General features: G+C 37.8%; 8 protein-coding genes and 1 non-coding gene across 14 annotated transcripts; 6 read left to right on the top strand and 3 right to left on the bottom strand.

The window, feature by feature from the left end:
* Window positions 1-2,776: 2,776 nt before the first annotated feature.
* Window positions 2,777-7,239, bottom strand: LOC130497027 (phosphatidate phosphatase PAH1-like). Its single transcript, XM_056989853.1, has 11 exons — window positions 6,938-7,239; window positions 5,215-6,606; window positions 4,549-5,144; window positions 4,390-4,463; window positions 4,209-4,293; window positions 4,025-4,111; window positions 3,756-3,828; window positions 3,611-3,654; window positions 3,389-3,517; window positions 3,198-3,299; window positions 2,777-3,100 (listed from the first exon to the last, which is right to left on the bottom strand). Exons 2-11 carry the CDS (start codon window positions 6,518-6,520, stop codon window positions 3,047-3,049), a joined length of 2,550 nt encoding a protein of 849 aa, XP_056845833.1. The 5' UTR covers window positions 6,521-6,606; window positions 6,938-7,239; the 3' UTR covers window positions 2,777-3,046.
* A 3,077-nt stretch (window positions 7,240-10,316) lies between these two features.
* TRNAS-UGA (transfer RNA serine (anticodon UGA)) lies at window positions 10,317-10,398 on the bottom strand. Its single transcript has one exon. It is a non-coding gene; the product is annotated as a tRNA-Ser (tRNA).
* A 367-nt stretch (window positions 10,399-10,765) lies between these two features.
* On the top strand, window positions 10,766-13,372 carry LOC108807154 (protein REVEILLE 8). 6 transcript variants are annotated; one of them, XR_001942681.2, is made up of 9 exons: window positions 10,766-11,070; window positions 11,379-11,436; window positions 11,532-11,655; window positions 11,752-11,856; window positions 11,988-12,107; window positions 12,183-12,295; window positions 12,369-12,428; window positions 12,555-12,677; window positions 13,000-13,372. XR_001942681.2 is itself a non-coding variant. In XM_018579410.2 (9 exons), the coding sequence occupies exons 1-8, from the start codon at window positions 10,904-10,906 to the stop codon at window positions 12,670-12,672; spliced, it is 843 nt and encodes a 280-aa protein (XP_018434912.2). In that variant the 5' UTR covers window positions 10,767-10,903; the 3' UTR covers window positions 12,673-12,677; window positions 13,000-13,372. The 6 variants fall into 6 exon arrangements, 3 of the variants coding, with proteins under 3 accessions (XP_018434914.2, XP_018434912.2, XP_018434911.2); XR_001942680.2 differs by having other exon boundaries at window positions 12,555-12,698; XR_008935701.1 differs by having other exon boundaries at window positions 12,505-12,677.
* Window positions 13,373-14,000: 628 nt separating this feature from the next.
* LOC108812702 (60S ribosomal protein L4-1) lies at window positions 14,001-15,721 on the top strand. Its single transcript, XM_018585034.2, has 2 exons — window positions 14,001-15,183; window positions 15,410-15,721. The coding sequence occupies exons 1-2, from the start codon at window positions 14,077-14,079 to the stop codon at window positions 15,521-15,523; spliced, it is 1,221 nt and encodes a 406-aa protein (XP_018440536.1). The 5' UTR covers window positions 14,001-14,076; the 3' UTR covers window positions 15,524-15,721.
* A 365-nt stretch (window positions 15,722-16,086) lies between these two features.
* Window positions 16,087-17,593, top strand: LOC108837581 (L-ascorbate peroxidase 2, cytosolic). The gene is made up of 8 exons (XM_018610618.2): window positions 16,087-16,223; window positions 16,336-16,510; window positions 16,636-16,700; window positions 16,860-16,909; window positions 17,009-17,091; window positions 17,178-17,257; window positions 17,350-17,452; window positions 17,531-17,593. Exons 1-8 carry the CDS (start codon window positions 16,102-16,104, stop codon window positions 17,591-17,593), a joined length of 741 nt encoding a protein of 246 aa, XP_018466120.1. The 5' UTR covers window positions 16,087-16,101.
* An 820-nt stretch (window positions 17,594-18,413) lies between these two features.
* On the top strand, window positions 18,414-20,662 carry LOC108805816 (uncharacterized). Its single transcript, XM_018577768.2, has one exon. It carries the CDS (start codon window positions 18,504-18,506, stop codon window positions 20,604-20,606), a length of 2,103 nt encoding a protein of 700 aa, XP_018433270.1. The 5' UTR covers window positions 18,414-18,503; the 3' UTR covers window positions 20,607-20,662.
* A 372-nt stretch (window positions 20,663-21,034) lies between these two features.
* On the bottom strand, window positions 21,035-22,316 carry LOC108806848 (40S ribosomal protein S23-2). Its single transcript, XM_018579049.2, has 4 exons — window positions 22,202-22,316; window positions 21,726-21,881; window positions 21,491-21,617; window positions 21,035-21,388 (listed from the first exon to the last, which is right to left on the bottom strand). Exons 1-4 carry the CDS (start codon window positions 22,204-22,206, stop codon window positions 21,248-21,250), a joined length of 429 nt encoding a protein of 142 aa, XP_018434551.1. The 5' UTR covers window positions 22,207-22,316; the 3' UTR covers window positions 21,035-21,247.
* Window positions 22,317-22,770: 454 nt separating this feature from the next.
* On the top strand, window positions 22,771-25,184 carry LOC130495643 (uncharacterized). Its single transcript, XM_056987070.1, has 6 exons — window positions 22,771-23,373; window positions 23,506-23,697; window positions 23,794-24,033; window positions 24,122-24,339; window positions 24,416-24,670; window positions 24,751-25,184. Exons 1-6 carry the CDS (start codon window positions 22,965-22,967, stop codon window positions 25,000-25,002), a joined length of 1,566 nt encoding a protein of 521 aa, XP_056843050.1. The 5' UTR covers window positions 22,771-22,964; the 3' UTR covers window positions 25,003-25,184.
* Window positions 25,185-25,996: 812 nt separating this feature from the next.
* Window positions 25,997-27,221, top strand: LOC108807548 (putative F-box protein At1g53360). Its single transcript, XM_018579828.2, has one exon. The coding sequence runs from the start codon at window positions 26,076-26,078 to the stop codon at window positions 27,219-27,221; it is 1,146 nt and encodes a 381-aa protein (XP_018435330.1). The 5' UTR covers window positions 25,997-26,075.
* The last annotated feature ends 147 nt before the right edge of the window (window positions 27,222-27,368 follow it).

The raw sequence follows: 27,368 nt of genomic DNA, 5'->3' as shown, positions 1-27,368 counted from the left end.
TGTTTCTTGTACCAATAACCATAATCGGATCTCAAAACCTTTCCGTGATAGTCAAGGTACCGGTGGCCAACAACAACGGGGGCCTTTAAGAGTATCGTTTCTTCTGAAATGGCAAGACCAGAATCTGTGGTCTATCTATCAACCTACAATAATATGATGCAGCTTTAAAATCCATCAGCTTTTGTCCATGAAAATAGGATCCAGAATCGAAGAAGGTAAAACGATTGATAGTATAGGAACAATCGTCCTTCATTTTAGAATTAGAAACTTGTGAAGAGATTAGCTACATCTCTTGGATTTTCCTCTGTTTTTGCAATTAGGGTTAGGTCTTAAATATCATGGATTTGTCATTTGCGTGATAAACAAACAAACAAACAAGATGTAATCAAATCTCATTCTCGCAGAGAAGGAACTGAAACCGTATATGGAAAAGGGTCTGGCGACAGATCCAGTGAGTCCAGCAGGGAGAACTATGGCGGACCTGTCACCAACTCCAACCGCTAGGAAGTCACTGGTTCAATCCAATTCGGGTAAGGCTTTAATGGTGTCTAATTCAAGCAAGTCGTTAGGTAATTCTTTTATTCTTACATCCAATCTTTAGAGATTAAAACACATAGCCGACTAATCTCTATAAGCCCAATACTAACCACGATCTAATTTTATCGCAGCTATTGACCAGTTCTGGACCATGAACCTAAACTGAGTAAAGCACCACTTGTTTCAGCTGCAAGAGCATTCAGAAGTAGTTAATGAATTACTTTCTATAGCTAGACTCAAGCTTGCTTGAGATTTCAAAACGCGCTTCACCTTGCAGCACGTCAAGGTCATGTAGATATCATAAGAACGTTGCTTGATAAAGGTCTACAGTTAGATAGACGAACAGACAATTAAAGTCAAACGTCTTTACATATGGCTGTGAAAGGAGTTAGCTCCCAAGTCGTGAGATTACTCCTTAGAGCTGATCCGGCTATCGTCATGCTTCCTAATAAATTCGGTAAGACCATCTCCAATATATTTCTCTATTTTTTCTTCTAAAATATAAAAACTCTATAATAGAGGTGAAATTTACTCCAATGTATTTTTTTTATAATAGCAATATCTATTTATAGTGTAAAAAATAGAGAATTGCTATTTCTTCCTCTATTTATAGAGGTAAAAATAGCAATCTCTATTTTAAAGGAAGAAATAGAGTAGGAATTGAGTGAATTTAATTTTAAATGCTATTATAGAGGTAAATATAAGGAAAGATTGGAAATGTTCTAACACCGTATTTGCATATCGCTACACGAAAGAAAAGAGCATAGGTAAAATAACGAAGTTGATTATTACACACTCTATTAGTTGTCCAGTTTGATTCTTGATTCTTGTTTTATGATTCTTGATTCTTCAATTCTTGATTTTTTTTTTCAACTCAATTCTTGATTTATATCTGCAGATTGTGATTTGGATTAATCTGCAGATAAATGTAACTGGTCATCGAGAATCATCATAACAAATTTATCCAAAAATAAGTAATACTAATATATTGGTAATGATTTGGATTAATACAAAGATAAAGCGGCCATAAAAACTTCGAACTTACAAATTCAAACAAAAAAATCCTCAACTAAATTTAGAGCCATTAAAACTCTTAACATTTTAAATATTAACTGTTTTAACTCCCAGTTTAAAACAAAGATTAAACAGCCATAACATTTTAGCCATTTAAGAAAATAATTAGTCAACAATTAAACTTTATTTAAGAAAACAACACTGTTAAAATAATTTTAAACAATGTTTTTTAAAATAGATTTAAACTTAATTTGATGACACCCTTAAACATAGTTGATATGTTTTTCTTCTTCATCAAAAACCTACTTTGTGATTTTAAAGTAGTTGTGGTTCCGGCTTAAGGTGGTGGTGGTTTTGGTAATTTCTTTATCTTTATTTTACTATCTAACTATCTTTCTAATATTAAATTAAGAAAAAATGGCTTACCAACATCAATTTGTGCCAAGCATCACTGACCTACCCGGCGACGATTTCCCTTTCTACATCTAGGCGGTTATGGGAGCTGCACTAGTTTTGTTCAAAAAGACAAAGATTCACACTTTAAAATTGGTAATAATAGAATTTCAAAATAGAAATTCTTAGTTATCTATGTAAATTTATTAAAAATAGAAATTCTCAATTTCACAAAGATTAAAAAACATCTGATGACAAATTAAAGAAATGATAACCATACTTTTAACTAGAGATTTAGGAATTATATATTTTTTACAAAGACCAGCCGATTATATACTAATTTGCTTTCGAGTTTACAATAATAATCCAGTTTAAGCGTTATAAATCCTCATCTTTATTTTACAATATAACTATCTTTCTAAGATTACATATTTGCCAGTGAACTTCAATTAATGAATCATACAATTGAAAGTAAAACTGTGGTTACTAACTTATCATATTTATTATTTTGTTTTAATTTTCAATATTTTTTTGTTTTGTTAATGTGAGTTTAAACAATAAACTCTAATTGCTGAATTGAAATGAGAAAAGACCTTTATTTGAGTATATGAAATTCTTAATGAACTTCTGATGCAGATATATTTTTTTCTTTTTACGTTATTACATAAATTTTTATGTCACACATTTGTTTTGACATAATTTTCCTTTTTATGTTTATTGTTTTCTACACATCACAATTTTACCGTTTTATATAAGATATATTCCTAGATAGGCAGCTGACAAAAAATAAAGATATATTCATTTTGGTGTTTCCATCTTCAGATTTAGACCATTTAGTTGTAATATTGAGTAGTATTCTACAACAATTGTTAACTTATACTTACAAAATGCAAAGATTATCGTCTAAATCTACTTTGCGTATCTAAAACAGAAAATTATTAAAAATATAAGAACGTATACATAACATTGTCACAGCTTATATATTATTCTTTCCCTATTTTGTCAACTCCTACATGAGACATAACAAATTTCGGACACGGTCCAGAAGTCCAATCATTTGACTTTCTGGAGCTGCCATGTTAGACCCATCAGCAGCTCATTTCTAATTGATCTCTGCTATTGGTAGCTTCCAGAAGTTCCATGGGTTATAATCTTCCTGTGGATGTGTAAGCAAAACACTTAACGAAGTTAAAACCATTAATGAAATCTATACATAACATTTTGCTGATTAAAAAGTTTCTAGCATTAGTTACCTGCTCAACAAGCGAAGTTGGAGGGAACATGTCGTTGACAAGTGTATGAAGTGATGTGTAAGACTTCTTGACATCCACTCGATGTCCTGTGGCTACCTCTCCCTGATCAATTTTTTTTAAACACAAGAGTCTCTCAGTAGATTCCAACAAACAATCCCATGCTGGTTAGATATCAAGAAAAATTTGATTACCTTCGGATTGATTATGAATATCTTCCCCTTGGGGATTCCGAGTTTGCTGTAACTCAGCTCATCAGTGTCTCTGTTTCCAAATCCAGCGTAGAACGGGTTGTAGTGCTCTGGGAAGAGTTTCTTGATATCCTGCACATCATTACATATGTAAACTTGTTCTTATCTAAACTTATGTAAACCGGTTCTCTCTTATGTCTCAGAACACAAAAAGATATATTTTACCTCCAAACATGCGATCTTGAATTCGTGAGGTGCTCTTCTTATCACTGCAAAGCAGTTACAAAGTACATGAAAAAAAGAGAAATAGATCATTATAATCAAATAAGATGCTACTAATGAATCTTCAAGGCACTAAGATTAATAATACCTTCCCGGTACAATGCTGGAAACAACCCGTCTGGTGAAATGACTACAGGACCGGTTGGCAGAGCTTTTCCGTCCTGCAAGCCGGAGGAAAAGAAAAAAAAAATCCATAAGAAGCAAAGAGATCTCATAACAAAAAGGCTTATACATACATAGAGCCTCACATTGATTATCATTTGGAGTTAATTAGAATTATGTTATTCATATTGATCAAGTATGGATTCTATTTGCCAATTCAAAGGTAAAGAAAAAAAAGAAGATCTCAAGTCTTACCTGCTTTAAATTATTTAAGAAGTTTCTTGTTAGATATGCCTGAACAATGGCACGAGCGCTCAGAAACAGCAACTGGTATCCATTCTCCTGAAAATTACAAAGCAAAGCATAATGTGAGACCCAAAGTTACAGGATGCAGATTTGAACAACATGTTTTACCAAATTAAAGTGCGAGAAATATTACCTTTATGGCTGAAAAAAGCTTGGCAACACCAGACTGTGTCCAGTCCCTTCCAACCAAAGGCATGAACTGACCCAACACATCAGATCTATAAAACACAGCAACAAAAGGATCATCACATTGGCACATGTCTAGAAATTATAATTCTAATATGAAAGACACAATAAGGATCCAAAAGCTGTACTTAGTTATAGTTCCATCAACATCTGAAATCACAATCTTGGTGTCCCATCTCCACCTGTATATATGTGCATCCACCTAATTAAAAAACCCAAAATTAGAAGAATTTTCTCTCTAGTGTGCATTCAAATTTTTAAACCAATGTTACACCATCAACACAAACCTGCTGCGTTCCAAGAACTCTAGTGGAGAAACTAAAAGTTATCATATTCTGACCATCTTTCAGATTCAGAGACGCAATCTGCTCATTAGTAGGGACGTTAGTTCTCACAAGCTGTCTACGCGGAGACTCGTGTCTGCTCTCTGTGGTCGACAGCACTTCAGGTGAGTTCTGCAAGCCAGGTTCAGAGTCAACAAACAGATCCTCTTCGCTCGAGGAGTTACTACTCGTAGTATGCTCGATTGTTTTAACTCTTCTGAAAGGAATGGGCCAGAGTCTCCATCTTCTTCCAGACGAAGAAGGAGTCACTGCAGATGCTTCATCATCCTTTGGTTTGGTATCCTCCACAGAGATCACATCATCTGGCTGAATCTCTAAGTCTAGATCAAACACAGCTTTCCCTAGCACGATCCGAGCAGCTTTCTTCCACGGCATGTAGGTTTCTCTGATCCTAACGACTAGGTTCTCACTTTCGAGGATTGATGTTGCTGAGTTTTTGTATTCTTCTGTAGAGATCCGGTGCGTGTCAAAGACTTCAGCAGCTGCGCTGAGTCCCATACCAAGACGAAGCTCATCCTTGCAAAGTGATAGCTCATACTCTGTAAAGTTAAGTTAAAACCACAGTTAGAAACTAGACACAGTTCAGACTAAAAGAGTAAAGTTACTTACTCAGCTCTGTTTCAATCGCAGCCAGTGAATCCATAGTGTTCATGTTCTCGTTATCCTCCTCAGCCGGTTTAGATGGAGTTAGTTGCTCACTTTCCTCTCTCGTTGAATCTATAGAGACTCTCTCTTCTGACTCTATAATCTCGCCTTCTTGGTTCTCAATCAAAATGGCAGTTTCTGCAGAAGGGCTTGTCTCCTCATTTTCACATGCTGACTCAGTGTTAGAATCAACAGGTATCTTGGATTCTTCTTCACTTGTTCTCACTTCTTCTGTTGTTAGTTGAGTTGTAGAAGATTCAGAACCATCAACAAGAGTAGTCACTGTTTCAATAGCCACTTCATCATCACTTCTAACACTTTCTGTGATGGTGGTAGGTACAACAAGCTCACTTTCTTTAAGATTCTCAACCTCAAAAGCAGAAGCTGGCTCCTCAGACTTGGCCTTCTCACCAGTTTGTGTCAGCTCAGACTGCTCCAAACAGCTCCCAACAGTATCTCTTTCAGCATTACACTCAACACTACTACCAATGTCTACTTTTTCAGATCCAATATTATCAACAGCACCAGATGACTCCACTTTACCAATAAACTCAGTATCCCATGAAGTCTCAGAGGAAGCAAACTCAGTGTTCCCTTCACAAAACTCAGTCCCATCACCAGGAGCCAAATGAAACTGAGGAGTATTCAGCCTCAGATTCTCAGCCTCCTGCTCCGCCGCCGAGACAGGAGCCGTCAGTATATGCCCATCAACACTCACCAAAACCACTTCAGAATCAGATTCTTCTCCATAGTTCTCCACATTAACATTATCAAACCTAGCACTCCCATACTCCGAGGTAGGAGAAGGAGGATCATCCTGAAAATCATAATACCTCCTGTTGTTATCAGACTCCGTCCTATCAAGCCGGCTCAAAGAGTTCAAACCCTCTCTTAACTCCGCAGAACCAACGTCTGATGAACTATGCTCGAGCCGGAGGTTCTCATTACCAATGCTATTATCCTCAGAACTAGAAATCAAACTGTTGTTGGTCTCATCAACTTCTCTGATGAAATAAGCCTCACCAGAGTTATCAAGATACATGTGGAAGTCAGCTTCATTGCCATTCACAGAGATCTTCACAAACTTCTCTGCCCCTTTGAGAACTCCTTGGAACTTACCGAACCTGACGTACCAGGGCGTGCTCCGGAACGAGCCGTCTTCCTGCTGGACGACGATGACGTCAATGGCACCACCGAAGGGATGAAACGGCGTGGCGACGGAGTAAACCCCTTGAGAAATCAAACTCCCAACTCTCCCAACCAAACTCATTTCAATCAAAATGTTTGACTTTCACACTGTCCTAAATCATAATACACAGAGAGATCTAGAGACTTTATAAAAGAAGTGATTCCAGCCTGCAGATGAAACATTAAACAACCCAACATTCCAAAATTAGACACCTGTGAGACTAAAAATAATCAAATTCAAAAACTAAGAAAAGAAAACCACAGCAGATTTCATTACAAATTTACAAAAAGTTTCCAACCAGACTTTGTCTGATTTTCGGACATGCAGCTTTAGCAAAATAACCAACAAAGATCGTGTTTTTTTTTTTTGGAAACTGACCCAAAAAAAGGATAAAAACCAAACCGGGTTTTAATTCTAGGACAGATGCAAAACACAGTTCACGAAGAAAATAGGATCTAACGATGATATCTAAATCTCAAAAAATCGAATTCAACTTACAGATTGGGAACTTTTTCAGCGGAGAATCCGAGAAAATCAAAACGCCGGCCAGATGCTCAGAATCGAGATTCTATTGGATTGAAATGTATTTAATTTGTGAAGTTTCTCCTATTCTATCAATTGCATTGATTTTTCTCGGGAAAAAATAAATAAATCCTTACAAGTCGAGAAGACTTTTGTTTGCTTCTTCGATTGTATTTTTTTACCGGTGGGAAGAGTTTCGGAGAAATAGAGAAAAGAATTTAGTTTGGATAACCAGAAAAGAAAAATCAAATTAAATTAAATTAAATCCGCCATGAGACTAAAGAGAGACTGTAAATTTGCTTATATAGATGAGAGTTTTGTGATGGGAGGGAGAATTACGAGAAGGGTCTAAGGTTTTTGTTCGTAATAAGTACATCTCTTTGAGGGTAAGATTGGTATTTTCCCAATTCAACATGTGGATGAATATGCTCATGAGGATAAACAAATTGCTCGATTTTTAAACCGGTTTGTGTACTGTGAGATTCCCTGTTTTCGTGTTTTTTTCTCATTTATAACTCCCAAATAAATTAATATTCTTCGTATACTTAGAATTAAGAAGAACTATTCGTAAGATCAATGATAACAAACCAATTTTGGTTAAGGCAGTACGTTAGATTAAATATATAATAAAGTTATTTTAGAAATATATATATATATATAAGCATTTGACATATTATATAAAATAAAGTTCCGTATGCAAATGAATAGTTATGGGAATATTACAATCTGGTGATCCACATGAAAGAATATTGGTGGGATATTCGTTTTCTATACGTAAAAGATCATTTTTGCTTGTTTACATCGCGATCCAAAACTATATTGCACTCTTAAAAGGCAAAAATAAAATAATATAAACATGCCAAATTTTTCTTATACATATCATTGAACTATACTAGTATATACTAGTATGTTTTGTTTGCTGAAGAAAAAAAGAAAGAGCATATGCTTTGTTTTCTATGCGCAAGCATCAAGCGTTTTAATTTATTGGTTTGTCTAATTAAATACTGAACTAGATCATGACCCGCTCGACCGAGCGGGAGTCAATTTTTTTTTTATTTTTGTTTTTAGTAAATGTTATACATGATCGCAATGTGTATTAATATAAAATTTTGATAAATAAAAATGTGTACTAATGTGTTTAAATAAGCAATGTGTTTAATTACTAAATTTGATTTTTAAATTTTATGATAACGTAAAGTAATTTTTTCTATATTATTTAAAATATATAGTGCTTTATATTTTGTATTTTCAACATTTATCATACAAAACTTACATTGGAATATTATTTATATGAAAATATGTGTAACATAATATATTTATATATTATATAAACATATGCACACCCGCACGGGTTTTATTTTTAAAATGTATTATATATTATTTAGTTTTATGTAGTATCGAGTTTGAATATTCAATTTTGTGTTTAAAGAACAATATCAAAACTGTCTTTCGTATGTAAAAATAACATTTTGCAATCGCGAGTTGTGTCTTTTTATTGTAACACAAAATTTATATAAAACTTATGTTTTTTGTACATTACGAAATTTAATTTTTTAAATAATTATTACGTAATTTCAAAATGAATTTGATCTCTGAGGTCTAATATATTTTGTGTGTAATGGTTCAAAGCATTTTTGATATATATTATATTTCAGTTTGGTTTGTTTTTAATATTACTGTATAAGTATAATACTATACAATATTACTATATTCTATACAATATATGAAGCTATGTGTTATTTGTTTTAGAAAGTAGATTAGGCCCAACATAGTTATAAGAATAGTCATATCTTTATGTATGTGTCTATGACTTATCTACCTAATGTTATTCGTACTAATAAAATTAATATGGCCAATGAAAGTATACTGATCAATTTAAAATGAATTGTATAGGGTAATTATAGAACGATTAATATTTTTAGTATTCTTAGTATATATCTTATTTAAATCGACATGTAATAAATGTAAAATTCATATATGAAATATGGACAAAAGAAGAACTGTATTTAAGGAAATACATCAATGCAAAGTTAAACTATGGTACGTATTATATATAAAGAATGAGACATTTAATTTAAATATATGAGGTCCATCTTTAAAAATCCACCTAGAAGAAGTTGTAATGTTCCTGTTTTAATAAGATAGATAAGAATATAGCAGGAGGGAAAGCTTTTAGAAGAGAAAATATTACTACAACGAAAAGGAAAAGAAGTTATTATTACCTCAAAATTATATGGGTAAAATAATTCAAGACAACTTTCTTAGTCTATAGATTAAGGAAAGCTATTGTAAGAAAGTGTAACCGACGCTTGATTGTTTGAAATCACTCTTTAGAGATGTAATAAGAGATCTAGATGTAAATATTAAGCATCCTTCACAAGTGTCCAAACGTGATTACATTCTCACCTAACTCCTTTTCTTCTAACACAAACCATTTTTCATCAAAAGTTATCTCTACTTTTATACGGAAATATCCTTTTTGGCACACATATATATCAAGCTACAGTGATATTTTACTATAAATAGTTGTATGTTCGTTCACTTCTTCCATTTTCTCTCTTCAGCTGAAAACAAAATTGCTACAGAGACTAAAGGAAACAGGTGTGCAACAAATGTTTAACACATTTTCCTTTCTTACCAAATAGTAAAAACCTTTTTTTGCTATCTATCACGGAGATGTTAAGTATGTCGATCAGTGAGGCCCAGTGGGCTTGGGCTACAGTCGGATCAATCAACCTCAGTGATTGCTTTTTCTTTTTTTCTTTTTTTTTTGATCAAAGGGTACGATTGCTTTTTCTTTTCTTCTTCTTTGTTGTTACATCAAAAGTAGTTTATTTGCAAAAGGAGACGACTGTATGTAGTGCTCTCTTATATTGTAAAAGTTTGACCAAAAAAAATTTACTAAAAAAATATTGTAAAAAGTATCTTATTTGCTTGTGAAATGAAGATTAGTGCTGCTATTTTTTTTTTTTTTTTTTTTTTTTTTTTTAAGATTAGTGCATTTACCCGACTCCCTGGTTCTATATCAGGTTGTGTTAAGTCGATTGTCTCTCTCTGAACATTTTGGTTTGCTCATATGTAAGCGCAGTAATACTTCTATTCGTTGAACCGCTTCAAGTGTTTATAGTATAGATACATGAATGATGAATCTATTGGATTAGAATTTAGGTAACAGAGTCTGAGGTAATGTCTTTCTTGGGTTCGAATCCTGCTGTTGAAAACAACAGACAAAAATGGAAAATTTCTACGTGAAAAAAAGTTAAAAACGTGGTGGGATGTCTACAACTTTGTTCTCCCATCATCATCAATTCATCATGCAAATTAAGCATACGAGGGAAACAGTTCAAAATGATAACGTCGACAGCAGGGTTCGAACCTGCGCGGGCGAAGCCCAACAGATTTCAAGTCTGTCTCCTTAACCACTCGGACATATCGACTTCTTGTTAAATTGATAACAATTATAGATCTCAGTATGGAAACACTAACTGTGGTCAGTATGGAAACACTAACTGTGGAGGTGGATCCTTAATCTGTTTTGTTTGAGTTGTTATCCTTAATTTGTTTTTGTTTGAGTTGTTATTTCATTTGGATTTTTATTTGCTAGTTCGGTAGAAGTCATTTTCTTTTGTACCAATTATAGAAAATAAATAAAAAAGCACGACCATACAATTTCAAGAAAACGAAAACTGCAACAATTCTTTGTCAAGAGAAAAAAAAACTGCAGGTCCCCCACGTGATTTAGCTTGTGCCTCTAAATCAAGAAGTGACAGCAACAAAATAAAATAGTAGTAAGAAAATGAAGAATGAATGGTGTAGGATCAAAGCAAAACCCACTCCACATAATTTTTACACACACAAACCAACTTCTTGCCGCCATGTGGACTTTACTATTCTCTCTCCCTCTCTCTCTCTGAACACTGTCGCTATCTTAACTAAAAAGCGATGAGTTCATCCCCGTCAAGGAATCCGACGTCCGCCGAAGCACCACCATCGACGGATGTGGCTGTGGAGGGTTCCTCGAAGAAGGTGAGGAAACCTTATACCATCACCAAGTCCAGGGAGAGCTGGACTGAGGAGGAGCACGATAAGTTTCTTGAAGCGCTTCAACTGTACTACTATTTGCTCTGTTTTCTCCTTGACAATTTATATTTACTTGTGTTCAGAAAGTCTTGAAGGTTTCTAATCTTGCTTGCTCATATCTGAGTTTAGTTACTTAGACTGAACCAAACAAGAGTATGTTAGGTCTGCTTCTTGGAGTTAAGTTGAACTTCTTTTATTATTTATTATGTAATGCTCAAGCTGCTGAATAATATATACTCAACTATGTATTCTTTTTTATCTTTTAACTTTAGTTTTTTTTTTTAATGTCTTATTGATCTGATTTAACAGCTGAGAAATACTGGCCTTTGTTCCTTAGGTTTGATCGTGACTGGAAGAAGATAGAAGATTTCGTGGGCTCCAAGACAGTGATTCAGGTTTAAGGGAATAACTTACCCTAAGTTTTGTTTGAATTTACTTTGACAAGTTTTCAACTTATTCCTCCTCTGCTGCCTTCTTGATTTTACTATAGATAAGGAGTCATGCTCAAAAATACTTTTTAAAGGTTCAGAAAAACGGGACAGTAGCACATGTGCCACCCCCTCGGCCAAAGCGCAAAGCAGCTCATTCCTACCCTCAAAAGGCATCTAAGAACGGTTCGATAGTTTTTGTTAATCCTTGTTAGCTCGGTTACAAAGGTGATGAATATTCATTTTCAATTACCTGAGTTTTGAATCCATTTTTTTCCACAGCTCCAATGCAGCTTCAAGTTTCAACTTCTTGGGATGACGCATCAGTGCTGATAAACAGAGTTATTTCACCACAGCACGAACATGCTACTCTTCTTGGAGCACAAGGCATGCTCTTTCGTCTGTGTTTTCAATTTTTTTTCTTCTCTCTTCTTTTTTTTTGTGGTAGAACTAGAAATAGGCTTCATTTTAGGAAGTTTCATGTGCTTATTTATGGCATATAACGCCACCTGATTCAGATGATATTGGACCTAAGGGTATATTAAATGTTAGTAGCCCTTCGACCTCCGGTGTGGGAAGCTCAAGCCGAACTATATCATGTTCTGAGGTTGTAGCAAAACAACCTCCAGCGCTTCACGGTAATCATTTGTGAACAGTTTCATGTTCTGTTTTTTGATTTTTAAACTATATGTTTACTGAAGATTTCTTTGCAGGTGTTCCTGATTTTGCTGAAGTTTATAGCTTCATCGGGAGTGTGTTTGATCCCAAAACGAGACTGGATCACGTTGAAAAGCTCAAGCAAATGGATCCTATAAATTTCGAAACTGTGAGTCAGAGGTTATAAAACTTTCAGTTTACTTGATGTACAAGCTTCACCAATCGCAGGATCGTTTTTGCAGGTTTTGTTACTGATGAGGAACCTCATAGTTAACTTATCAAACCCTGAGTTCGAATCCTCTGTAAGTGTTACATTTAAGATGATTTTGGCAGAGTCTGAACCATTACACTTCTCTAAGTCACTTCTTTTATATATAGTTGGTGGTCCTTATCGTTTCGTGATCAAATATAATCTTAACCTTAGCTAGTCCGACTGTAATGATGCTGCAGAGGAAAGCACTCTCATCATATGAGGTGAACACCGAGCTCCCAAGCGTTACCACTGGCTCATTTTGCCCCAACTCAACAAGCGACAAATCATCTTAAGAAAGGTATCAGCCATTAGTTATCAAGTAAGTCAACACATGAAAACACTTCTCAACACTATCCAGAAATTAATCGCCTGAGTTAGTAGCTATAGCTAGATATCTGCTTAGATGTAAGTCTAGTCTCAGCCGTACGATTTTAAGGTTTGCTTTACGAGTTTAGAGAGTTTCTCACCAGTAGTCTCAGTAACACTCAAAATGACAAGGCTATGATGAATGCTTTTGGTTAAATTTAAATACAAGCCTTGTAGTTAAGTATAAGCTTTGTTGCTAATTTTCTCAGGTCTTGCATAAAGAGTTATATTTAATTCTCACTGTATTTTTGCAGGTTTACTAGTTGGTTTTCCATCTTTAATAGACTTTGAGGTATACGACACTGGGAATCACTATCTTGTCAAGTGGGGCTTGTGTGTAAAGTGTTTAATACGGTTTGTTTTTTTTTTGAGGAGAAGAAACATTGAGTGAAGTTTTTGAGCTTCAGGGTTTTGACCAGGACTAGTTCAGTGAGGTTTAATATAAATATATAATGGGTTTTCCATTTTCTACTAGTTATTGGTCTTCAAGCTGCGGTTGGTGGTCAGTGGTTGAAAAGCAGCCTCATTCTCATCAGCCGGTTAACTCTTGTACAAAAATCTCCTTACATTTTTGTTGCTGTGTGTTTTTTTATATGTTCATCTGTTGAGTAAATCTCTAGTTTGATTTTTGGCTCTTCTAATCATATTATATACTACATGTATGCTACACAAGTTATATCCTAAACAAAGTACTAAGAAATCATTCAAATCCGGCTAACTAATAAATGATTAAGAATCCTTGAATCACACACCTCAGGGTTATAGGACAGAGTTATTGCCGGGTTGTGATCTTCCAGTAAGTGACAAAGGCCTGATTAGTAACACGCCTGAGTTCAGCTTTCACTGCCTTAACAGGTTCCTCACTAAACCCTTCAGTGAACAAGTGGGTCCAGACCAGTGTAGCGATGGCTGCTCCAGACCAGTGATATGGGTCCCATATTCAAACTGCTTCTGACCATCCAATTACTTCTTCTTCCCTGGTTCTCTCTTCACCACTGTCATGCTACATCTACCAACACTCTTTTCTTGTACGTTTCAAGTCACACTTGACATCATTATCGCTCTCTTGGTTGACAATACATCATCTCTTGACCTCTCCCATGCCCCTCATATAGAAGGACTTATTGGGCTTTGTATGGCCTATTAATTGGTCACTCATATAGTTAGGCTACATGGGCTTTAAAATGCCCATTAATGAGTCACTAGTCACTAGCCCTAGATAAAAACCCTACTATATATGATTTATAATACCTGAAGCTGCGAAAACCCTAGAGTCTCCAAACAGTCTCGAGACAGTGAGTGAAGACAGAAAAAACCTCAAAAGAGTAGAAATGGCCGCCGCCGCCGCACGTCCTCTCGTCACCGTCCAAAACCTAGACGGCGACATGACCACCGACCAATCCTCCACCATCCCCCTCCCCGACGTCATGACCGCCCCCGTCCGTCCCGACATCGTCAGCCACGTCCACGCTCAGATCTCCAACAACAGCCGCCAGCCCTACGCCGTCTCCAAGAAGGCCGGTCACCAGACCTCCGCCGAGTCCTGGGGAACCGGACGCGCCGTCTCCCGTATCCCCCGTGTCCCCGGAGGAGGTACTCACCGCGCCGGACAGGCCGCCTTCGGTAACATGTGTCGCGGCGGTCGCATGTTCGCTCCGACCAAGATCTGGAGGAAATGGCACAGACGCGTCAACGTCAACTCCAAGAGGCACGCTATTGTCTCAGCCATCGCCGCCACCGCCGTTCCCGCGCTCGTTATGGCGCGTGGTCACAAGATCGAGAACGTCCCCGAGATGCCTCTTGTTGTCAGTGACTCTGCCGAGGGCGTGGAGAAGACGTCGGCTGCTATCAAGGTTTTGAAGCAGATTGGGGCTTATGACGATGCCGAGAAGGCCAAGGATAGTATTGGGATTAGGTCTGGTGTCGGGAAGATGAGGAACAGGCGTTACATTTGTAGGAAAGGTCCTCTTGTTGTTTACGGTACCGAAGGGTCTAAGATTGTGAAGGCGTTTAGGAACCTTCCCGGGGTGGAGCTTTGCCACGTGGAGAGGCTTAACTTGCTGAAGCTTGCACCCGGTGGTCACCTAGGGAGGTTTGTGGTTTGGACCAAGTCTGCTTTCGAGAAGCTTGAGGGGATCTACGGGTCGTTTGAGAAGCCCTCGGAGAAGAAGAAGGGGTACGTGCTTCCTAGGGCGAAGATGGTGAACGCTGATTTGGCGAGGATTATTAACTCTGACGAGGTGCAGAGTGTGGTGAAGCCGATTAAGAAGGATGCCAAGAGGGCTGTGATGAAGAAGAATCCTTTGAAGAATTTGAATGTGATGCTGAAGTTGAATCCGTATGCTAAGACCGCGAAGAGGATGTCTTTGTTGGCGGAAGAGCAGAGGGTTAAGGCTAAGAAGGAGAAGCTCACCAAGAAGAGGAAGACTGTCACCAAGGTATTCTTATTTGTTCACTTAGGTGTTAGATAATTTGCCACTCTGATTTAGGTAATCTGTTTATGATCTAGTTGTGTCATTTTTGGTAATTGATAGTTATTGGTTCGAAGATGTGATCATATATGTCACTTGCATTGGAGATTTCACTTTGGTCTGAGCGTGTCTTGTGTACAAAGTCCTTGTTTCTATTTTCTAACGGTAGTTTGAATATGTTAATCTCTGACAGGAGGAGGCATTGGCAATCAAGGCAGCAGGGAAGTCGTGGTACCAGACTATGATCTCCGACAGTGACTACACCGAGTTTGACAACTTCACCAAATGGCTCGGTGCTAGCCAGTAATAATAATATTATCTGTTTGAAACACTGTTTTATGTTTAGGGAATGTTGTTGGTTTTATACCTGTTTTGTCTGGAGTTGTCGGATTACTAAGCTCAGCTGTGAACAATTTTTCATTTCTCTTTTACTCTTATTGTGGTGTTGCCTTGTTTCTATCAAACGAATGCTTGAATTTAAGACAATTCTCAAGTTTTGTTTAAATCCTGTTTAAAATTTGAAAGCTTCGTTATGTTTTTTCATTTAATTAAACATGAACCATTCCATTAATCTAGTGATTCCATTGAAAGTCGCTAACAGTACGAAAGGATCTTTTGAGTAAAGAAGACAGGATGTTACGTGGCATGGAATCTGCTGGAAAAAGATTTGTATTGTTGTCTTCCACATGGTTTCTCGAAGTCGCGCCAAGGAAGAAATAATATTGACCCGTACATCTCACGTCTTCTCTAAAAAGTTCACTGAAACTAGAAGCTTCATTCGAATCATCTCTCAGCTCTATAAATTGAATTGCAAACCTAATGTAACGATCACAGTTTGTTCTAGTTTAATACATACAAGTCTTTATTGGTTTGCGGAGAGAGAAGATGGTGAAGAAGAGTTACCCAGAAGTGACGGAAGAGTACAAGAAAGCTGTGCAGAGATGCAAGAGAAAGCTTCGTGGTCTTATCGCCGAGAAGCATTGCGCTCCCATCGTTCTCCGTCTTGCGTAAGTTCCCTTCTCTCACGTTCCAACACATCCCCTTTTGTCCTTTTCTCAAGAATGATGAATTCATTATTCATGTGAGCTTCTATTTGTTGCTGTTGGGTGAAATGTGTAGATGGCATTCGGCGGGGACATTTGACGTGAAGACGAAGACGGGAGGACCGTTTGGGACGATAAGGATTCCACAAGAGCTAGCTCATGATGCTAACAAGGGTCTTGATATTGCTGTTAGGCTTCTTGAGCCTATCAAAGAGTTGTTCCCCATCTTGTCCTACGCTGATTTTTACCAGGTAACTTTCAAGTATTTACTGTGTTTATTCTTTTAAGCTGTAATAGCGAGCAATGGATCCATCAAGTTGTGGTAATTAGGAGTTTATGGACAGCTTGATTAATATATGTTTCTTGGTGACTGTAGCTAGCTGGAGTTGTTGCTGTTGAGATCACCGGAGGACCCGAGATTCGATTTCATCCTGGTAGAGTGGTAAGTCCATATTCAACATCTTTGCCTCACATATCCTTTTCTCTCTGATAAAACGTTCAGATGTTTGTCAAATACACCATCAAAGTGAAATCCCCTCTCTCTTATGAATTCTTCTAAGCTTTGTTCATGTGATTAACCGATGCAAACTTTTTATTTCGGGACAAAGCTGTGCCAGCTCCTGATGGTCGTCTACCTGAGGCCACCAAAGGTAAAGTAGTTGCAAGGAATATAATAATGATGAAGTCTGAATGGTTGCAACATATCATAGATAGACACATTCACTTTCTAATTTTCACGGTAAATTCAGGCGTGGATCATCTGAGAGAGGTATTTGGTCGGATGGGACTAAATGACAAAGAGATCGTCGCATTGTCTGGTGGACACACCTTGGTATGTATCTCTGTTGGATCATAGAAAACAAAGACCAATGTCCTCTTTTCTGTTTTGGCACTTTACCATTGTATTTACATTTTAAGGGTCGGTGCCACAAGGAACGCTCCGGATTCGAGGGGCCATGGACACAAAATACTCTCATTTTCGACAACTCTTATTTCAAGTAAGATTATAAGTTTCTCTCCTTGGATTTTTTTTCTTCATGCTCTCTGGATTGCTTAATCAGAAGCTCTTTGATGGTTGTTAAAACAACAGAGAGATACTAAGCGGAGAGAAAGAAGGACTTCTTCAACTTCCAACCGACAAGGCTCTCCTCGAGGATCCTCTCTTTCGTCCTCTCGTTGAGAGATATGCTGCAGTAAGTTATACAAACTCATTATTCATAATTTATATTGCAGTTTGGCCTAATCATTGATCATATATTTTAACTATTTAGGATGAGGATGCCTTCTTCGAAGACTATGCTAAATCTCATCTCAAGTTGTCAGAACTCGGGTAAGTTACCACATCTTATTGTCCTAGTATAACCTCCTGCTCTTTGATTGTTTCCTCATTAACTTTTTTACTTACAAACACATGTTTTTTGTTGTCGAAATCCCGACCACAATGGCTTTAAATATTTTTTGGTATGTTCATGTGTGCTTGACAGGTTTTCTGACATGGAGTATGTGGAAGCTGGTGGTGTCTTATGTGACCATTTCTCATCTCGTAAATCTTGTATCATATAAAAGTAAAACAACAATTAAAATAAAAGGACTCTGTGTATTGCACTAGTATGCATTGAGCTATGATACAAAATAATAATGAATGATACGGCTACAAGAATTCGAATTATCTTCACGAAAAAATTGAAGCAAAGACACTCTCTTACCTACCACAAATATCTATTTTCATTTAGTGTAAGACAATCCATCACTGATCATTGACTTGTCAACATAAAAGACTGTATGAGAGATCAAGACTTTCCTTCTTCTTCAACGAAAAAAAAATATCAATGACTGAGCAGACGAGATCAAACTAGAAACTTCCCAAGATCATTGCAATTATCACGGCGGGACAGAGTTCCAATGTCAGGACCGCTTACATTTAAATCACTTGAGGCCACCAAAAGCTTCCTGTCCAAGCACACATTAATTTGGACCCAAGGAAGCCCACTTAATATATTCAGAAAACAAAGGCCCATATCAAAATCAACACAAGCCCTCTTTTTTTTTTCTTTTACTCACTCACCGACACTCTCACGTGAAAGTTATGATGCACCTAATTATATTCCTCGACACACTCGGCCAATGGTATATGGTTCTTTTTCTTTTGGTCACAGACTGTAAAAGCATAAAACCACTTGAACGTTCTGAGAAAAGAAAAAAAAGAAAGAAACAAGTTTCAAACTAGCTCAAAAGAGGAGCGCAATGGATTCAGGAGGTAAGCAGCTAAGCATGGAAAGAGTAGAATTGCCACAACTTCACGAGCATCCTCTGATACCTTTCAGTCGATTTGCCTATACTCTGTGCGAGTTATGCAGCAGCCCGGATGTGTGCAGCAGCCCAACGAATGACCATTTAAATCGTAGAGCGTACGTATACGGAGGGTACCGTTGCAACGAGCTGGGGTGCGAAGAAGCTGTGTTCCATAAAGATTGTGCCAGTCCCTTAAAAGAGATCAACCACTCTTTCCATCCCGACCACCCTCTTCTCGAACTCATCATCCCCACCCTTCCCTTAAAACATTCCAAAACACACACATGTTTCTCATGTGGAGATAGTTTCCAAGTCGGTTATCGCTGCACGATATGTGATTTCAAGTTGTGTTTGGAGTGCGCTAGGAGATCAATTCCACTTGTTCTTCCTGGAAATTCCTACGGACACCAGCATCAACTCAAACTCGTCTGTGATGATCCTCCTGACGACGTTGAGATTGAAGGGGGAATCTGCAAAGTGTGCGCGGAGAGCGTAGACCTGAAACTCCTGCATTTTGGATGTCAAGACTGCAAAGAGTTTGTCATCCATGTGTATTGTCGTGAAACATACCACATTTCCCATCCCCAACACCCACTCAAGCCACTTGAAGGTGAAGTCCCTCATTACGCCGACAAAGAGTGTCTTCTTTGCAAGGAGGAGTTCGATGAACGGTATCACCAAGTTCATCACTGCGATGTTTGTAATTTCAGCATATGCGGAGAATGTATGGGAAACCCACCACCGGTTGCTCTCGAATGCGCCAAGACACATGAACATGAGCTTCATCTTGTTCCAAGACTCTTGAACTTTACTTGCAATGCTTGTGGGACTCCGGGTGACCGAAGCCCTTATTTCTGTCTTCAATGCAATTTCATGATCCACCGCGACTGTATCGATTTACCTCTCGTCATAAACATCAACCGCCATGATCACCGCATCTCTTACACCCCTCGTCTTGGACATGGACATAACTGGAAATGCAAAGTTTGTCGTCAAAAGGTTGATGGATTCTATGGGGGTTATACTTGCTCGAAATGTCCTACTTTTGCTGTTCATGCAAGATGTGCAACGAGAAAAGATGTATGGGACATGGTCGAACGGGAAGGTACCCCTGAAGAAGAGGAGATTCCGCCTTACGAGGTGATTGATGCTAACACCATAAGACATTTCAGCCATGATCATCATCACTTACAGTTCAACAAGGATGGGATGATGATTCTACCTGAAAGCACACTATGCAAGGCATGCGTCTTCCAGATCGGCGCAGAACCGTTCTACATTTGCAAGCAACAGCAATGCGATTTTGTTCTCCACGAAAAATGTGCTAACCTTCCACGGAACAAACGTCACGTGTGCAACAACCTGCCATTCACGCTTCACACAGATCCTCACTTCAAATTTATGTGTTGGTTTTGTCGTCAGGACTCCACAGGTTTCAGGTATGAATCTGGGAGTTCTGTGAAAATAGATGTACGATGTGCTTCGATATCAGATTCGATTGAGCACGAAAGCCATCCACATCCTTTATACTACTCTAGTTCTGGCAAATGGTGTAGTAGATGCGGGAAGGGGATAATAAACTGTTTCTTTATTTGTGATGAGTGTGAAGGCTATATGTTGGACGGCAAGTGTGCTCTTTTACCTGAAAAGGTAATGAAAAGCAGATACGATGATCATCCTCTCTTCTTGTCATATGGTGACATGAACGCGGATGAAACATATTGGTGCGAGTCATGTGAAACAAAAGTGTATCCAAAGAGAGGTTTCTACACATGCAACGACTGTGGAGTGGTTTTGCATATTTCATGCGTTTTTGGAGACTTCTCATACATCATGCCAGGTTCGTTTGTTCATCTTGGCTACGATTTTACGTGCTCTTTTATCAAGGAAGGCTCCGCGACAAGCTCCAATGGACAAGTGGTGTCCAACAACTCTAGTTGTAGACAACTTTGTTTTGTGTGCAACTCTCGATGCAAACTCCCTTCGGTTCTTAAGCTTTCCATGGGCGAACATGTTGTATACATTTGCTCTTTAGAATGTCACCACAACTTTTGAAACCTGTTAAGGCATATACATTTTCATTAATAAAAAACTTTGTATCATTGTTCTAATGGAAGTTTATAATTATGCTTTTAATCAAATACAAGCGTATACATACTATGGAGACTTCCTCCATTTCCTCAACCCAGAGGGTATGTTTAAAGTTCATATCCAAAAAGCATCGGATTGCTTGCGCTCCTCTTATTCTTGAGGTTTAGGAGCCTTGAGAGATGGTTAACACAATATGTGACTTTCTGAGTGTGTACTCTAGCAATAATGTGTATATTATTGTAATCACATAAAAGCAAAAGATGAATAAAGGACCATGTATCGCACTGGAATGTATCGTGGCTATGAAATAACTTACTAATCAGAAGAAGACCTTGGTTATAAATTCAAGCAACATGTAGAAACAACTGAGAATATTACAGTTATATACGATCTGTGAAAACTTAGAAGATTAACATTTCAAAACAAGGTTTCAATAGGATTATGTGAGACATATTGAGAGTGGTAAAATAAAAGAGAAAATGAGGAAGCTCTAGTGGAGGAGGAGAGAATACTCAAAAAGAGTCAACTGGATCCAAACAGATTATCTTTAAGTAGAACAGAGGAGTGTTTCAAATATCAAAATCCATTAGAAGCAGTAGGAGTCTCTAAGACCTAGGCTTCTCCTTCTTTTCCTTGAAGAGGGCCAAGAGTGAGACACCAGAGACCTTCACCACCTTGAACCTGACTCCGGGAATATCTCCGACGGCATGACCTTTACGCCCGAACCCAGCAATCAACACTTCGTCCTGCAGACAATCCAACCAACGAGTAAGAGATTGTCAGCATAGTAATAAAACAAAAGAAATAACTGGTCACTAATAAGTCACAGTTTTCATCTAATAACTTACATTTTCTTCAATGTAGTTCAAGCAACCATCATTAGGGACGAAAGCAGCAATCTTTTTGCCGTTCTTGATCAACTGAACTCTAGCACATTTACGAATGGCAGAGTTAGGCTGCTTGGCCTCAATACCTCTGCACGATTAACAAACAACTTATCAAGATCAATGTTAAACAACAACAAAATGAACTTTATGGCCAAAGAGAAGTAAAACTTTTGAGAGAAAGCACAAAAGTCTTTACATTTTCTCAAGGACGATACCCTTAGCGTGAGAAGATCCAGCAAAAGGCTTCTTCCACTCATTGCCTTGGTGACTCTTCTTGTACTGCTTGTCCGCCCACCTCTGGTTAATCCTAAGCCTCTTCAGCTTGCGCCCAGCTCCCATACCACGTGTCTTACTGATGATATTAAAAGAGACAAGCCGACAACAGATTAAGAATCAAAGGCTGACTTAGTTACGATGAAACTAAGTCATAAAAATTTCAGCTTTGAAACCACAAGAGAAGAGTATAGCAGATCACCATTTCCATTAAGCGTTGAGAACATAGAGGTGCCAACGATGTAATAATCAAAAATCTCAAAATCTAACAGTAACAGTCCAAATACTAGATGACGAATCAGAAGACAATGAAACAACAATCCTTAAACCCGACAACACAACTAACATAATCACTAGATGAGATTGAGGATTAAAGGATCTAAGAGATGAAACAAGTACCCCATGTTGACGACGGCGAGATAGACGGAACAGAGATGCTGCTGCAACTGCGAAAAGGCTCGACCTTTGAGTTCGTTAGAGAGAAACCCTAAAGCTAAGAGATAAATTATATATAGGCTTGTCAATCAATTGTATTCAAACCCGGTTTGGTATTAACCGGTCTCCTATAAGTTATTTCATTATTACAGCCCAATAAAATGTTGGCCCATTAAGCCCAATATACGAGAGAGAGAGAAGAAACATTCCTGTCCGAGTCACGTGCACCGACCGACTACCCCCACCACTCTACCACTATCCGCCACGTCAGCCAAACGCCAAACTTCTGAACAAAACACCGGGTGTAGCAACCGGGTGTAGCAGGTAAAAGGCACACAAAGCGAAGCAAGAGAAAGCGCACGACACGCACCGGTTCAGCCGGTACCTCTCCGTCGAAAACACGACATGCACGTCTGTCCATTTTTCATTAAAGGCGATGTTTGATCTAACGGTCAATATTAGTTTATTACAACCCAATTAAAAAGAACAAAACAAAAAACAAAGATGAAAGAGATGAAGAAGCTCGTCAATGGCGGAGAACTTGGTTAACTTTCGGTTACAACATTATTTTAATTAAAAAAAGTAAAATTATTATATATATTTAAATATAGATAGAGAAAGTGAGCTTGAAGTTCACGCTTGTAAGAAAAGGTGTCAGTTGCAGCTCACTCTCGCCATGTTCTCTCCTCTCCTCGCGCTCTTTGTGTGTTGATTGTTGTTTTCTTTGATGGATGAGATGCGGAGAGGAGTGCCTACGTGGCAGGAAGAGTTAGCAAGTCTCATGGACGGAGGAGTCCAATATGACGACGGATCTCCCATCGGTCAAGATTCCAGGTCAAACAGCACACCTTTCGGGTCGGTGGTGGATGGATCCGGATCCGGATCCGAACCAGCCGAGAGTCTGAAGGACCAGGTCAAAGGCTTTCTGAAGTCATGGGGAGAGATGCTTATGGATCTCGCCGTGGGATGCAAGGACGTCGCGCAGCAGACTCTGGTCAGCGAAGACTCGGTCGTGGTGCGTAAGCTCCGTAAACCAGCTGCTAAGCTGAGCTTCCTCAACGAGTACTTGCCTGAGGATCGTGATCCCGCTCACGCCTGGCCTGTCATCTTCTTCGTCTTTCTCATTGCTCTCGCAGGTATTGTTATCACTTTTAAAGCTGTCTTTGGTTGCGAATCTTTTAGAAGTTTCTGAGGTTGTTGTGTTGTGTCTGTTAGTGCAAGAGGCTTTGTATGCTTTCTCTGACATTATCCAACTGTTGAAAATGCAGCATTGAGTTTTGGTTCCGACAATGAAACACCAGTCACCGTGTTAAAGAAACTCCGTGTCCATCCTCCCGGTGCAAGACGCGTGGAACTACCTGACGGTAGATATTTAGCTTATCAGGAGCTTGGTGTTTCATCCGACAGAGCTAGATACTCTTTGATCGTTCCTCATTCTTTTATGTCCTCTCGTCTCGCAGGTAATGTAAATAAATAAATAAAAACTTCTTTTTATTTATTCACTTTCTACTTCTTTTACTAATCTGATTTTTTTTTTTTGGGGCCTCTAATGAAAGGTATACCTGGAGTGAAAGACTCGTTGCTCAAGGACTATGGTGTCCGTCTAGTATCATATGATCTTCCAGGGTTTGGAGAGAGTGATCCTCATCGTGGTAGGAACCTTAGCTCATCAGCTTCGGATATGATTGATCTAGCTTCTGCTCTTGGGATTACTGAGAAGTTCTGGTTACTCGGATATTCCAGTGGTAGTATGCATGTTTGGTCTGCGATGAGATACTTTCCTGACAGAATAGCTGGTAACATTTATTTTTTAAAAAAATAAGATTTTGAATGCATCAGAGACTATTGATCACTCAATTATTGTGTATTTATGAATCTTAACAGGAGTTGCCATGATATCTCCTATGATCAATCCGTATGAGGCGAGCATGAGTAAGGAAGAGACGGCGAAAACGTGGGAGCAGTGGCTAAGAAAGAGGAAGTTAATGTACTTTTTGGCTCGTAGGTGGCCGAGTCTTCTTCCTTTCTTCTACCGCAGGTCCTTCCTCTCCGGTTATCTTCAGCCTCTGGATCACTGGATGTCAATCTCATTAGGAGAGAAGGTAAAAGTCTTTATATATATATATATATATATATCAAAGGGTCTCTTCCACAAACTAAACACAGTTCTACCTTCAGGACAAACATGTGATGAGAGAACCAGTCTTTGAAGAACATTACCAAAGGAACGTGGAAGAGTCTACACGCCAAGGAACCGCAAAGCCATTCGTGGAAGAAGCCGTGTTACACGTGTCAAACTGGGGGTTTAGTCTTCCTGACTTCCGGTTGCAGAAGAAGTGTAGAACCAACGGGGTACTTTCTTGGCTTATGTCGATGTACAGCGAAGCGGAATGTGAGCTTGTTGGGTTTGGGAAACCCATACACGTATGGCAGGTTTGTCTCTAAAAGCCTCCATCTTAAGGATCCTTTTTCCGAGTTATGAGTTTTACATTTTTTTGCTTGTGGTCACATAGGGTATGGAGGACCGGGTTGCACCACCTTCGGTGACGGATTACATTAGCCGGGTCATACCAGAAGCAACGGTGCATAGACTACCAAACGAAGGACACTTCTCTTACTTCTTTTTCTGTGATGAGTGTCACAAGAAGATATTCTCTGCTCTATTTGGAGAACCTCAAGGTCTGATAGAGTTAACAGAGCAAAGAACAGAAACCTATAAACCGGATCAACCGGAGACCGGTTCATCCAACATTAGTACTACTTAAGGTTAAGTAAACAGAGTTATAGAACTATAGAAAAGAAAAAAAAACACGTTGTTTCTGGAACTTACTTCCATCATAAAGAACTGTGTAAATAACACCAAGAGGATGCTTTCTTGCTTTTTCTTTTCTTGGTTGAAACTTTCACATTTGATATATAGGTTATAAAGAACCAATACTTCATTTTATGATCACTATGTAGCACTACAAAGAGTGCCAAGTGGATTTCTTTTTGAAGCAGCAATTTCGATTCTTTTTCTTTGTTTAGTTCTCTGTTGAACTGAGCCTAAGTGAAACGGTTGATACAATTCCACCAATCAGAATCTAGAAAATTTATGTTTGGATCAGGAAAGCTAATACACCCTCTGTTTTTCTAAGTAGGGTTGTTTTAGGTGAATACATAAATATTAAGAAAATTATTATTTTTTCCAAAAGTAGCATTTGATATATAAATTAAGTGTATTAAACCAATCATAGATAAATATATATTATTTCATTGGTCATAGTATACCCAATAAAAATAAAAATTACCTAAAATTATGAATACTACTTATGTTTTGTAACAAATTTTTTTTACTTAAAACTATTTACAACTAGGTGTTTTATCACGTAAAATAAATTTCAAAACATCCATATATACATAAAATTATATATATGTATTTATATTTATTTTTAAATTATTATGGTGTAAAATATTTTGGATAACACCAATAATAATAAATATAGAATATTTTTAGATAATAATGACTGTAAAATTAATGAAATTCATTCATGTTACATTCAGATAAATGGTTAGAAATATCATAAGTTAAGTACTATTTTTCAAAAATACCACCAATCAAAAAATATATTTTTAGTTAATTATTAAATATTTCTAAAGCATGAAAATAATTTCTTATAATGGTTTTTGAATTGATAAGATATTTATCTTTAATTTTTATAAAATTATTAAGCATGCAGGGGACAAAACACCTAATATACTAGTAATTTTAGTTTAAGTTAGGTTAAATAACGTAAGCCGCCGAAGTCGTGTAACCTCTGAATTAAGGTGACTCTAGCTAGGGCTTGAATCAACCGCCATGAAAAATGTGGAGGAGCAGTTCTCAAAGGATCTATTGATAAAGAAACCTTCAAATTCAGTAAGAGCATACTCAGATCCAATCCCCGCTGATCTCCTCATCGATATATTCTCTAGAGTCCCAGCAGAATCTATAGCTAGGTTTCGTTGTGTATCTAAGTTCTGGGGATCTATACTTTGCCGTCATGACTTCACAGAGTTATTCCTCACTAGGTCTTTAACTCGTCCACGGCTTTTATTCACCTTCAACGTAGAAGACAAGCTATTCATCTACTCTTCACCTCAACCTCAAAATCTAGAACTAGATCATGGTGACAACTATTCCCTTGTAGCTACACGTTACAAAGATTTTCCCAAACATTTTACAACGAAAACCCGTGACGACTTATCCAGTGGATTAGTCTGTCTACATGGACCGGGAATAGAAAGAAGAAGGTTTGCTTGTAACCCCGTCACGGGAGAGTTCACAGACTTAGCCAAAGTGAAAGCCACACATACTAGAAAGACCTACGTTGGTTACGATCCGATCAACAAACAGTTTAAAGTGTTGTTTCTGGCCATTAATGGAAGACACAACCATGTTGTGACATTTGGGAATAGAAAACGAAGATCCACTATTGAATGCAAACGCGGACATGCTGGTCAATATGGTCAAGTATGCATCAATGGTGTTTTGTATTACGGAGCTTACTTTAAAGAATCAAAATCTCGTGTGATAGTTTGCTTTGACTTTAGGTTTGAAAAGTTTAGTTTTATTGAGCTAGATCGTGATATGCATAATGTCTCTTTATTCAACTACAAAGGTAAGTTAGGTGCATATAAGTTCTCCAACAGCTACGGGCAAAAACTTGTGTTGTGGGTTCTAGAAGATGCTGAAAAACATAAATGGTCCGGAAGTATGTGTGTGTTGTCTCATTTATACAATGAGAAGATCGGGGACAACTATTACATTGTTGGAATCACTAGTGCAGGTGATATTGTGTTTATGCCGTTTGGTCAACTAATCCCTAATTTCCACCTTTTCTTTTACAATATGGAGAGGGAGACTTGTACAAGACTCGATATTGAGGGATTTGGAGAGTTTGGGCATCATAATTTTCAAGTTACCACCTATCTGAACTTTGTAGAGAATGTGACGCCTTTGTAAGTGTTATCAAGGCTTCATTCCTTGTAGACTTTGGGTTTCAACTCTTATGATATTATTTATTCTTCCCCTTGATATTATATGGATTTTAACTTTACAGCAACCTAGTAAATATGGATTTATATAATATGATGTAAAATAGTTTTGGAT

This window comes from Raphanus sativus, chromosome 6 (assembly GCF_000801105.2).
Source record: "Raphanus sativus cultivar WK10039 chromosome 6, ASM80110v3, whole genome shotgun sequence".
Taxonomy (NCBI): Eukaryota; Viridiplantae; Streptophyta; class Magnoliopsida; order Brassicales; family Brassicaceae; genus Raphanus; species Raphanus sativus.
Note: the sequence above shows the minus strand (reverse complement) of the source record. Positions and strands in the feature narration are given on the sequence as shown.